This window comes from Hyperoodon ampullatus (assembly GCF_949752795.1).
Source record: "Hyperoodon ampullatus genome assembly, chromosome: 3".
Classification (NCBI taxonomy): domain Eukaryota; kingdom Metazoa; phylum Chordata; class Mammalia; order Artiodactyla; family Ziphiidae; genus Hyperoodon; species Hyperoodon ampullatus.
Genome location: NC_136916.1, coordinates 166,870,234 through 166,882,722, shown reverse-complemented (window position 1 = coordinate 166,882,722; position 12,489 = coordinate 166,870,234). Strand labels below are relative to the sequence as shown.

Below are 12,489 nucleotides of genomic sequence, written 5' to 3'. Positions count from 1 at the left end.
ACAGCCCTGCCCTGCTCAGGGGGCTCTTAGTCTGGGGCAGGACCCCCAGCAAACCAACCCCTCCAGGTCAGAGAGAGCAGGGAACGTGGCCAGGGTGTCGGCCTGGGCCTCTGAGCACTCTGCGTGCCACACGGCTCCCGACACCGCGGTGTTAGGTCATCCGCAGTACTCAAAAGAAGTTTGTGGAAGGCAGAGAAGAGCTAAAAACAGCTTTCGTTGTAGCAAAGTGAGCGAGCCCTGTCCTGGGAACCCGGGAACTGGGATGCTGTTCCTCAGCTCACTCTGTGGCCCTGACAGCGTGCGTGCCCACCCATGGCCCCCTTTCCTGCCTTTGGGGGCGCTCACGTGCCCTTCTGCACACGCCTGAGCGCCCTCCCGACGCCTGCTGCAGGCGCGACAGGCTGTGGGTCTTCGGTGCTTGGAAGCTGCTGGCAGGCCAGCTGTGGTTCCTCCCTGAGGGACTGTCCCCTAGAAGCCACCACGATCTGTGGATATTTCAGCACTGACGCCGAACTACCCAGTTTCAAAGAAATTAGGCCAGAGGAAATTTGGGGCCAAGGGCCCTGAGTCTGTGTGACATCCACTGGGGGCTGGACGGGCCCTCTGGCTGGGGCCAGACCTGCTCCCTCCTCACCGCTGGTGTCTGCTGCCTGACGGCCCGTTGCTCTGCTAATCGTAGAATGAGCTCCTTCAGAACATTCCACACCATCCTGGAAGAAAGCAGCTTTGAAAGATTCTGCCAGTCAGACGCTTAAAAATAAAGGAAAAGCCACACTCGCGGTTTTCTGGGGCTTAACGGCTCCTTCTTCTGAGCCCACAGTGAGGTCTCCTTTGGGCGCTGCACTCAGCACTAGAGTCCAGTGAGATGGGGGCAGGAGGGTGGGAGGTCTGAGCTTACCATTCCTCTAAAGCCCTGGAGTGTTTGTGTGTGTGTGTGTGTGTGTGTGTGTGAGAGAGAGAGAGAGAGAGAGAGAATGCTGGAAGCTTTCTTCAGAGCCTGAAAGGCTATAGGGCAGAAAGGGAGGGGAGGGAACTTTTCTGCATGACTCCAGAGGACTCAGCAAACCTCAAAGAGTAGGAATTAGATATAAAGCCTAATTAGGGCTACACATTTTTAACCGACAGTTCAGACTGCCCACCAACGGTGTGGGCGGCCTGGAGAAGTAGTGAGCTCCCCGTCACTGGAGGGTGCAAGCAAGAGTGGGAGGCTGCCTGTCGCAGACTGCAGCAGAGACTTCTGTGTCATAGAGCAGAGGCCCAACCCACCCAACCCCCGCCGCACCCCCCCACCACTGCCAACCCTGAGGATTTCTGCTTCCATAGCTGGTTGGCTGCTGGCTTTGAAAAACAAGAGGTTTTTGAAAAATTGAGTTTTGTTTCCTTCTGAGTTGAGTTCAATGCTAGAAAGGCCTGGTCCCCAGAAGGTACATTTCTTCAAATAAAACATTTGACCTGGAAAGGGGCCCCCATGAGAGCACAGCCTCCTGCAGCCGCCAGGCATCCTGGTGAGCAAAGGTGTGGGCAGCCTCTCAGCCATGTCTGCTCAGCCTCTGGGGGAGGGAGGGGAAGGGCCGGGGGTCTTTCCCTCCTCCCTCTGGAATACTCAGCACCATTTCACAGCACACACTGCTGAGGGAATGGCTCCCAGGGTGTCTGCTTAGTGCCCAGACCACTGGTTCCTCGGGCCGAGGCTCCCCTCCGGGTGCTGCACCCCCATGCCTGTCTGAGGACATGGGGACATTTGGCCTAGTTGACTTGAAGGGGGGTGGGGGAAGGAGCCACCTTGTGATTTGGTTCTGACACTGGAGCAGGGAGGCTGGGGGGATGTGGAGGACGGAGGCCACAGGGGTGCAAGGAGGTTTTCTCGTAACATTCGTCTCCAGCCCCAGCATCCGTGGACAAAGTCTGGCTACCATGGAGGCCTGGCTCCCACTCTCCTCCCCCTGCCCCCAGCTTCTCAATCCCACCAACCCCGGTCAGGAGCCATGCTCAAGGTCACTGTCCAGTACTGGCCCTTCCCCAGGAGCCGCTCAGCCAGCACTGTGCCTCCTCTTCACGAGCCTCAGTCCAGGGCCCCAGAACAGGACGTCAGCGGCCCTTTGTTGCTCTGAAGGTCAGATGGCCTCATGAATGCTCTGTCCCCACCTGAGGACCAGGGCAGCTAGGTGGGACCCTGAGACCCCCAGGTGACGGTTGCAGCAGCCGTGCACATGCCCTGCTGTGTCCTGGCTCAGATGAGTACACGGTCCTCAGGAATGGCTAGGCTTGGCCTTTGGGGAAACTGGATCAAATTGATCCAAAGTGGCAAAGAACCAGCCCCTCCCCAAAACTTGAGATCTGTTGATAGGAAAACTGAGTCACACCAACTCCCAGGGGTCCTTCTCCAGGGCATTCTCGACTCACTCTTGACGGCCTATGGAAGGCTCTGGAGCTCCAGCGGGCAAGGGGCTGTAGGAGGTAGGGTTGCAGACGCCCTCGGCATCAGCCAGGATCCCTAGGATGGGGCTCCTTGGGGACTCCTGGCCGGGTTAGGCGGGGCTTCCATGGCTGCCATAGTTGCCAAGATACACACACTCGGGCCCCTGGCAAGCCAGTGCGATTTCTAAGCGCTCAAAGCAAACAGAAATGAAACACAAAACAGAGCCCAGTGTAGACCAGGCCTCACCCAGAGCTGCTGGAATCCAGGTGGAGAAGCTGGAACCCCACCCCATCCGAGTATGAGTTCAGTTCCTTTTCAAGGCGTTGTTGGAAAGCAGGGCAGGGCTCAGGGCTGCCCCCTCGCTGCACCCACAAAATGCTCGTGCTCAGAACCAACAGTGCCTTTGACGCTTGCAGAGAAGAGCGGGCCTCCCTAGGCTTGGCATTTAGAGCTGCTCCGAGGAAAGCCTTTCCAAGTCGGTTGTCTCCTTGTGGTCTTCTGATTTTAAAAAAATATATTTTTGAGAACACGACCGCTACCACCCTGCTTCTCTCTGATGGATTGCATCTTCAGGAAGGAAAATGCAAATACCTGAAGAGAAGTGGTGACGGCAGCGTGCTGGTTTTTCTCACCCAGTGCTGATGTTTCAGCTGGTGCTGACTCCCAGACCAGCCGACCTATGGCCTCTGGGAAAGGGTGGGAGCTCGTCTGGGATCCCTGTTCCCTCTTGGGGGCCTGATAGGCTTCCAGAAACCCCTGACTCCGCCTTGCATATACAGCTGTGTTGAGGGCAGTGTTAAAGCACTGAGCCCCGAAACTAAAACTCTGGGTAGTTGCCACCAGGCCTCTCCTCCTGGCGCCTTCAGGGGTGGAGCCCCGCTCTGCATCCAGGGGTCGTGGCCTTGAGCAAGGCTCTTTTCCTCTCTGGCCCTCCGTTCCCTCATCTGTAAGAGTGTAGGACCAGAAAGTCTGTAGGTGGGTTCTGGGGTTTTCCTGGGGAGCGGTGTCAGATCTGTGGTGAGGGGAGGCCATGGCAGCCCCTGGGCTCCAGCGGGAACCGGGCACCTTCTCCCTCGGGGCTGCTCCCCTGCCTCGCTCAGCCACCATGCTGACGTCCCCGGAAGGCGGAGAAGGCTCTGAGTGAGCGGGGTGTGACTTGGGAGTGTGGACAAGGGTGACCTGAGGCCAGAACTTTGAGGGGCTCATTAGTCAGAAGCACTGGAAGAGGCCATGCCCACTTCTCCCCTCCCCACCATCACACGGCATCCACACCGTCCCCTTTTCCATCCTTCCATCCACTCAACAAACATTCACCTAGAACCGCAGGTGTGCCAGGCCCGTTTTAGGTTCTGCAAAAGCAAAGGCAAATCAGATGGTCCCTGCTCTTACGGTGCGCCAGCCAAGAGGGCATCAGGGATGGCAGTGACGAATCATCTAACCGTGGGCATCCTGGAAGCCCTCCCTGCCCCGTGATCGTTAGGAGGAATCATAACGCTCACAATCATAGTATTGATGATGGGGACCATTCACCAAAGGTTTATTATACTGAGTACTTCACAAACTCTGTCTCATTTAGGCCTCGCTGCTCTCCTATATTTTAGTATTTGTCTCCATTATACAGACAGAACACCTGAGACCCAGAGGAAGTTGTCCAAGTCAGTGGTGGAGCTAGGATTCAAAGCAATTCGGGGGAGCCTAGAGCCCGTGATCCTGACCTACCCTCTGCTGTCTCTGAGCGATCCACACCTTTCCCCGGCTGCTGGTGGGTCCCTCTAACTCCGGAGCCACCAGCGGTGACCAGGGCCTGCACAGCCTGTGTCTTGACCCCCTGACACACCTCCCCCAGCCAGCTCAGCAGCTCTGTCATTGTCCCCGAGAGTAACAAGCTGGGGAGACAGGCTTTCCTTTAGCTGCCATCACAATCCCGGGATCCTGACAATGGGAATTCCACCAGGAGGAGGCTTAACTATCCTTATCCAAAGCTCGGAGGAGCTGGCTTGCCTTGAACGGTCCCAGCAGCTCAGGTGCAGGCCAGGCCCTGGGAAAGGCTGCAGATCTGGTCATTAGCCCCCATCCAGGATGGGGCCCCTGGCTCACGGGTGCCGGGGAAATCCTTCCCCCTCTCCAAGGCATGCTGTGGTGGGGATCTTGCGGCGATGTTATCTCCCTGTACCTGTACGCCTAGGGGGACAAGCAGGGGTCTGAGACAACGCCCTTGAACCCAGCGAAGGGCTGACTTGGCACTTGGGCAGAGCACCGCAGGGATGTCTAAAATCAAGGAGCTTTTTGTCCTGCAGCCCGGCTATCGGTCTCCTGGGAACGTGGACAGAGGTCTCCGCAGAGCCAGGGCTGCAGCAGTGGAGCCTGCACAGGGCTCCTGCACGGGTGCCCTCAGCGTGGGGCAAGGCGTTTAGTCCTTGGGCAGCAATTTTCACACACACACGAAAGACATGAATGAGGAAGATGCTAATTGTCCTCAAACTAGCCAAGTCCATTTTGTCTCATTTGAAATAACAAGTTTCATTTAATCCCTTATTTGCAACTTGGTGCATCACCAAGATCTTATTTGTACAAAACACCTGATTATAATAATTACAAGCTCGGGAAGCTGTCTCCATTTGTGTCTGAAGAAAGGGACTAATGAGTTCCCTCCTCAGTGGTTCCCGTCTTCTCAGAAGGCCAGCCCCAGCCAGCTCCCCACCTCCACAGTCTACAGAAACCTCAGGGCTGGCAAAGGCGGAGGCCCGTTTGCACACCCTCTCCAAGAGACAGGGAGAGGGCCCAGTGTTCGGAGCGCGGGCTGCAGCGTTCACGTCTCAGCTCTGCCACTGACCCCCGTCTTAGGCAGGAGCCAACGTTGCCTGCTGAGGCCCCGAGGTGTAGACGTGAGTGAGGGCCTTGGCGCGCCGGCCAAGGCGTAGCGCAGCGCCTGGCACGTAGCTCGGTCATGTTAGGATTGTCCCCAGGCCCCAGCTTTGAAAGCAGGCCTGCTTCCTGCCCACATCGGTGTCCCCAGCACATGGCTGGGGTCTGGGCAATCACTCAGTGAGTTTTTGTGCTTTTGATATGGGGGGTACTTACTAAGGTAATGAAATACGTCAGTCATCGAAATCTCTGTCTCCTGCCAGCCTGAGGGCTGGAGCTGGGAGCCGTGTGCCTCTGGGGAGCCCTGCCTAAGGTAGGCAGTGTAGCCTGGGCTTTGGGGGGAATGGGGATCGTCAGCAGTTCGAGCAGATGGACTAGAGCTCCAGCAGCCGGGGCCAGGCCGGGACTGACTAAGGCTAGAGAGGTGGAAGGGGGCTGGGGGCTGTGTCCTGCAGAAGTACCTGGGCTGACAAATCAGCCTGGATGAACCAAGAGGTCTGTATCGGGAGAAAGTTGGACCCAGCTGGTGGTGAGAACATTTTGGCCTTTGATCTGTGCAGAAGAGAGGAAGCGGGGGCCTGAAGAATGAAAAAGACAGCAGGGTCCTAATGCATAAGAGCACATCAAAGCCGGGGGGGTGCCTCTCACAACGTAAAGGGGCTTGGGAGGTGTGTCAGTCCTGACAGACAGGCACGTCCAGGTCCCATCCCACCTCTGGCCAACCTGCCGGCAACGCTGGCCCAGTACAGTGACTCAGACCCCAGCTGGAGCCTGTTCTGGTTGGTCTCCTTGTGTGACTGATTTCTGAGCTGCTCTTGGCTCACTGGGGCACTGGGGAGAGGCCGATTTTTCATTCCCTGGCCAAGCCTGAGCTGGCAGCCCCTAGCAAGTCTGATGTCTCCCCGAGCTGCTCCAGCTTTAGGAATTAGTTCCACTAGACAGATTGCTCAGGAAGCTTCAAGGTCATCTGGAAATGGTAGCCTGTTCGTACATTCGGAATATAAGTCCAGGAATGGGCTGGAAATTTCCAAGCCCACAAGAACACTAGAGAATCACAAAGACCCTTAGCTGCCCAGCACTGAGGGCGACGGGTCACATTAGCCCGGTGGCTGGTTCCTGCAGGCATTTTGGGGGGTGCACTTGCTGCTGCCGTGTACCCTAGAGCCCCCAAGATAGGGGAGATTCAGCAGCCTGCCACTTTCTAAACAAAATTCCCAGCAAGAGGACTGGGTTTCTTGTCCCCACTCCAGCAGAGTAGGGGCGGGTCATTGCTGCTGAGAGCAGTGACCTCCGGGCCTTGCTGGACCAAGGCCCGGGTCCTCCTGGGTCTCCACATCTTATTGGTCTACTTTCCGGCTAACAGGAGCCCCAGTCCTTTGGTGGCTGCAGCCACCCCAAGCCTCAAGATCACAGCCGGCCTGTGGGCCACCAAAGGGAGGCAAGGAGCCTTCCAGTCCTTGAGTGAATATACAGGATGCTCCCAAACAGCAGAAAAACAGGAGAAAAGCTGCGCCCTGGAGAGGAGCCACCTCCCCATTGTAACCGTGGGAAGGAGCGACAGGGCCAGCCATCAGGGGTCCGAGAAAGTGGAAGGGAGAGACAGCATGGCAGGTGCCCGTTTACTGTTGCTCAGATGTAACTGGGTTAGTGCCTGAGGGGCACCGGGCTTGTCTCTTAAAGTGACAGAGGCAGCAGCGAGCGGATGAGAAGCCAAGGTGGGGAGAACGGGGCTTTGGCCTCAGGCAGACCTGGGCTGGCCTGCAAGCTCCATACTCATGTGCCCTGTGACCTTGGGCAAGACGCTTGGCCTTTCTGAACCTGTCTCTTTATATCTAAAGTGGAGGAAATAGGAAATGAGCCAAAGCCAATCAAGTGTCTAGCATAGTGCCTGATGGGGAGAAAAAACTCCGGGTACAGAAAGGAAACAGCACGAGGTTGCTTCTACTGCAGCAGAGCCAGTGGGACCTAAGTTATATTCTCCACCTGCACCAATTAACCAAGCATGCCTCTTTCTGGCTTACCAGGTGGCTTGTCCCCATCACCATTTGCCAAACACGCAATCTGTGCCTCCCTGCCTGGTAGAGCCGCTCAGAAAAGACGTGTGTTCAATAATTTGATGCATTGAGAAAGTCTGGCCTTGAAGGAACGCGACGGGACTCCTCCTGTAACCTTTAAATACCAATGTTTGCTGCCACTACCCAGACCTTCCTCCCTACTCTCATTTCTCTGTTGGCTAAATCAGAATGTTCTAGCATGAGCTGGGGCTGCTAACCTCCCCTGGAAGAAAGGAGGCACAGCCCTCACGTCCTGGGAAGGTGGCCTCCCGCTCTCTCCACCTGACCTTCGAGGTTGGGAAGTGCAGGTGTCAAGCTGTCAGGTTTTCTCTAACGGACGGCGGAGGGCCGGAGTCGGGGGGGCGCCACCCGGGAGAGGGATGCGGTTACTCCCCACCCCACCGTGCACTCTACACCCGAATGGCCTTCAGGGAGGCCCGAAGAGTTGGGAGACACAGGTTCTGGCCCGGCTCTGCAGTAAGCAGCTTATGCCAGGGCAAGAGACCCGGAGCCTCTAGGCACCCTGACATACTCACCTGCAAAATGGGGGTAGGAGGACCCAGTGCGTGAGCCTATTTTCCACCGCATAGTAGGTGCTCCTCAACTGTGGGCTCTTTCTCCGCAGCAATAAAAGCAGGCCTTGCACGCAGGTGCTTCTATGTCCTGGCCACGCCTGTGTGAAATTGCTCTGGAGTCCCCAGGTGAACTAAGCACTTGGAGCAGGGCCTGGTGTGCCATAAACACTGTGAGCACTCGCTGCCGTTCTTACGAATATTCATCCTGCCAGGAAGCCCGGGTCCACACTGAATGTCCGCCCTTGTTGCCTTATCCCCTCCTGGGTGGGTAGGGAGTGGGTGCTCTGGGGAGGGAGCCATGAGGAGAAAGCCCTGTGGACGCGGGAAGTGCTTCCCTGCGGTGGCCTCATGTGCAAACAGGGGGCTTTCACGGTAGTCCCAGCAAACCTGACCCTGACCAGCCTAGGAAGGCAGCCGAAACCCAGCAGTGCTCACTGCAGAACGGGAAGGCCTTGCAGTCTGAGGAGAGCAAATTCCAGAAACCCAGTAAAATCCTAATTGCGAGCACTGGCTTCTGCCACCTCTTTTGTTCCAAAGCTTGGCACACCCTCCTGCCTGGCCCTGGCCACCACCCCCCACCCCCGGAGCCCCCAGCTCTCACAGATCCAGTCCAGGACCTACTCGTACCCAGGGACTCCAGGGTGGACACGGTTACAGCGTATCTAGATGTTAATAAGAAAGGACACGTACGCAGTTTGCCTCTTAGAGAGGCTGGACCTGACCTTGAAGTCTGCAGCCTCTGTTGGCCTGAGGCCTCCTCTCCCTCCTCACTCAGGGAGCCTCCCCGAGCTGCCTCCCCTCCCAGAGCTGAGGCATCACACTCTGCGCTGGGGCCGTGGGTCTCCCAGGCCCCTCGGACCGCAAGCTCCTCTGGGGTTGGCCTCACGGCTCCCGTGCCAGCTGCTCATAGGTGCAGCCGACTCTGGGAAGTCAGGCTGCTTTTCTGGCTCTCAGACACCACCCCCCAGGGCCACACGCCCGGGGCAAGGTCAGCCGGACAGCCCTCGGGGCCTGGACACCACCTGCTGAGGGCACCTCCTACCCCATCTAAGAGCTCATCTTGGAGGCCAGAGCCCTTTGGAGTGGGCCCACCTGGCCCAGGCTGCACGTTATGCCCCTGCACTGCCTGGGTCTGCCCCTTGTCCGCTGGTGAAGTACAGCTTTGAGGAAACCGCGTGCCACACGTGAGCCACAGAAAGAAAGTACAGGGCTGAGATTTGAAGGACCAGTGAGTCAGGCCACGTTCTTGGGCAGGAAGACAAAACACTGTAAGGACGTTAGGCTTCTCCACGCTCTTAGAGCTTTCATACAAGTACAATTCAACTCCCAAAGGGAAGCCGCAAAGTTATTTTTTAAATTCATCTGGACTAGTACAGGGCAAGATTGTCCATAAATACACTGAAAGCAAAGAGCGATGAGGAAAGGCTCTAATCCCACCTGTTCAATCCTAATGTGGAATAAAGAAATCCAAACAGCACGGTGCTTCTGCGAAAGGAAGGTGGTGTAGCTCATAGGAAAATTTAAGAAGCGCCCCCCCGTCTCTTGCAGTAATTCACTGTGTGACAAAGGCAGTGCCTCACAGGAATGAGGGGAGGAGGCAGTAGCTAGTTTGTGTCCAGCTAGGTAGAGGAGACCCACTGAGGTTTCCTATTTGCCGGGGGAGGTGGACAGCTACGGGGAGAAGTCAGATCACAACAAATGGAATCCAAGGCACGTCAGTCAGTTCTTTGAAAGGATAACTGCCTAAGCTTTGAAGTGACAATCAATCCATCAGTAAATAACCAAAGATCAACAAGTTCAACTTAAAAAACTAAAAACTTCTGTTCACAGAAGAAAAAAACCCTCAAAAGTCAAAAATCGACTTTAGACAATTACGGTAACAGATGCATGTCTTCTAATGGGCATGGGAAATATTGAATATTTAACCTCAATTGTTATGAAAGAAATGCAGGTTTTGACAAGGAGGGGACAATCTGCACTTACAAAATTAGTAAAAATAAAGAGTCATGAGAGCGCGGGGTGGGGCAGGGCACGGACCACTGCAACCCTGTAGATGGCTAAAAACGTGACGCCACCCTTCGGGGATATCATTTGCAAAATATTTGGAGAACCCTAAAGAGTCTTATCCTCTGACCCAGTAACGCCACTTTGGGGAAATTTGTCCTAAAGGAAGACTCTCCAAATGGTTATCCAGCTGGTTCCACTGAGTCTGTCCAGGGCCTCTGGGGAGCCCACTGGGGACTCTGGGCCATCCCCCCGCTTGTCCTACTCTCAGCAGTTCCTTTTTGTCTGTTTATATCCATAATGTGTGAGCGTGAACAGTAAGATTCCATTTAGCCAAAGATTTCCGGGGCTATAAAAAACGCTTTGAGGGCTTCCCTGGTGGCGCAGTGGTTGGGAGTCCGCCTGCCGATGCAGGGGACACGGGTTCGTGCCCCGGTCTGGGAAGATCCCACAAGCCGCGGAGCGGCTGGGCCCGTGAGCCATGGCCGCTGAGCCTGCGCGTCCGGAGCCTGTGCTCCGCAACGGGAGAGGCCACAACAGTGAGAGGCCCGCGTACCGCAAAAAAAAAAAAAAAAAAAACGCTTTGAAATCCATTCGTCTAAAAGAGCACAGAGGGCTGTCTGAAAAGATGTTCATTGGGTACAGCCTAAATGTCTCCCCTGTGAGGGAGACGTTGAGTAAAATGAGAGTGTATCTGTTGGATGAAAGGGTACAAACACATCAGTTGAGGAGATGCACAACTTGGAAACACGGTTATGATAAAATATTTGGGGACCAACACATACGCCCTGATTAAAACTAAAATGACAGCTGTGCGGGGGCCGAGCCTGGAGTGCACAGGGGACAGTGATATTGGGGGCGTGGTTAGGGTAAGGGCCTGAGAGCAACTAGAAATCTCTGTTCTAATTGTTATGGTAGTAAGGCCACAAATGACATTTCTTGAGGTTAAAAAAAATAAAAGCTGGCAGACACCCTTCTGTGCAGGCAAGTGTCAGCCGTTAACACGCAGGACGCCCTTGAGTCAGTACAGACCATGGCCGATCCAAACGGTTCGTTCCTGGGTGAACCCTTTGAAATCGCCATTTTTATGGTTCAAAAATGGCTGAACATCAGTAACTTCATACAGTTCATGGTTCGAGTGATTCTTTTGACTCTTAGCCCCGAGTGCAGGAAGAACTTGAACTTATGTTGTGCCCAGCCCAATGGAGATGCATGCCTCTCTCCAAGGAACGTGCCGAAACTCAAGGACAGATAGGAGTGCAGAGTGGTAGTCTCTCTGACGGTCTGTCTGTCTCTGCAGGCCCTGATCCTCCATCAGCTGGGCCGCTACAGTCTGGCCGAGAAGATCCTCCGGGACGCGGTGCAGGTGAACTCCACGGCCCACGAGGTCTGGAACGGACTGGGCGAGGTCCTGCAAGCTCAGGGCAACGACGCGGCGGCCACTGAGTGCTTCCTGACGGCCTTGGAGCTGGAGGCTAGCAGCCCCGCGGTGCCCTTCACCATCATCCCCCGCGTGCTCTGAGCAGCGCCCCAGCCTCACCGCCGCCCGGGCCAAGGGGGCCCCGCCTGGGCGCTGAGGGTCGAGTGTGCGCACGAAGGCCCTGGATGAATGTGCTATTGACCACAGTGGACTAACCAAACCAACCCCCGATCATTGCTCTCTACCTGCATTTCTGTTGTCGTTTTCGCCAGCCCAATGATAGTTTCTGAATCTACTGACATTGTTCCAAATGGATCATGTGCCATATTTTGTTAGCTGACATCTAAGTTTTAAGTAAAATGATCATGGAATTAATCTGCAAATGTAGAAGAATATATTCAAAGTTAAAATTCAGTGGCAGAACAGATTATTTTTATCAGAGCTATAAAGAAAACTGTTCTCTCCCCGCCATCACCACTCCTGCCCTACCCTTGGCCCAGAAACCAAATGTGAATTTTCTGTTTTCCGCCTCAGTACTCGTCCAAGCCAGGACACCAGCCGACAATTTCTTGGTTTTGTTGTCAGTAATTGTACCATGTGATAAATTACTGCCCTCACTTAGAACAAAGCCTGAGTCCAAGAATATTTATATTTTACCAATATAGGCCTGTTACAAGAGAAGGAAATATGAGTTATTTAAGTTTAACTTTTTTATGTGAATTCAGAGTTTATTTATCGATGGAAATATGTACAAAGAAGCTTCAAATGGAATATTTACCGACATTCCTTATACATGACAGACACTTGGCTAAATGGAAAGATGAAGTTAATAATAAAATGATTTTTAAATGGACCCATGGTTTGTGTTGTTCGTGAAAGCCCACAGACCCGAGAGAAGTTAAGACTCACCTCCTGGGGTGGGTAGCTTTTGGCGCCTGCGGGCCGCCCTGGACAGGTCAGCCCTTGGAACTAGGAGGTCCAGCCCTGATTTCAGTGTGGGAATTCACCTTTCCCAGCTCCCCCCATGTTGCCTGGGATTGGAGCATGTGACTGAGGCCTGGCCAGTCAACATCTAGCATTCACTTCTACAGAGGATCGGGAATGAGCACGTGACCTGAAATGGTCCAATGAGAGTGGGAGCTGCAAGGAAAG

At 54.8% G+C, this 12,489-nt stretch overlaps 1 protein-coding gene across 4 annotated transcripts in view; it reads left to right on the top strand.

Annotated features, from left to right (window-relative positions):
* The window catches only part of TTC7B (tetratricopeptide repeat domain 7B), a gene marked incomplete at both ends in the record, with an annotated part of 240,931 nt that extends 229,492 nt beyond the window's left edge, over positions 1 to 11,439 (top strand). For all 4 annotated transcript variants that reach the window (XM_079699318.1, XM_079699317.1, XM_079699316.1 and 1 more), the window contains one exon: positions 11,218 to 11,439. In XM_079699318.1, the coding sequence (XP_079555444.1) occupies positions 11,218 to 11,439 (222 nt within the window). The remainder of the gene's footprint in view (positions 1 to 11,217) is intronic.
* Positions 11,440 to 12,489: the final 1,050 nt, after the last annotated feature.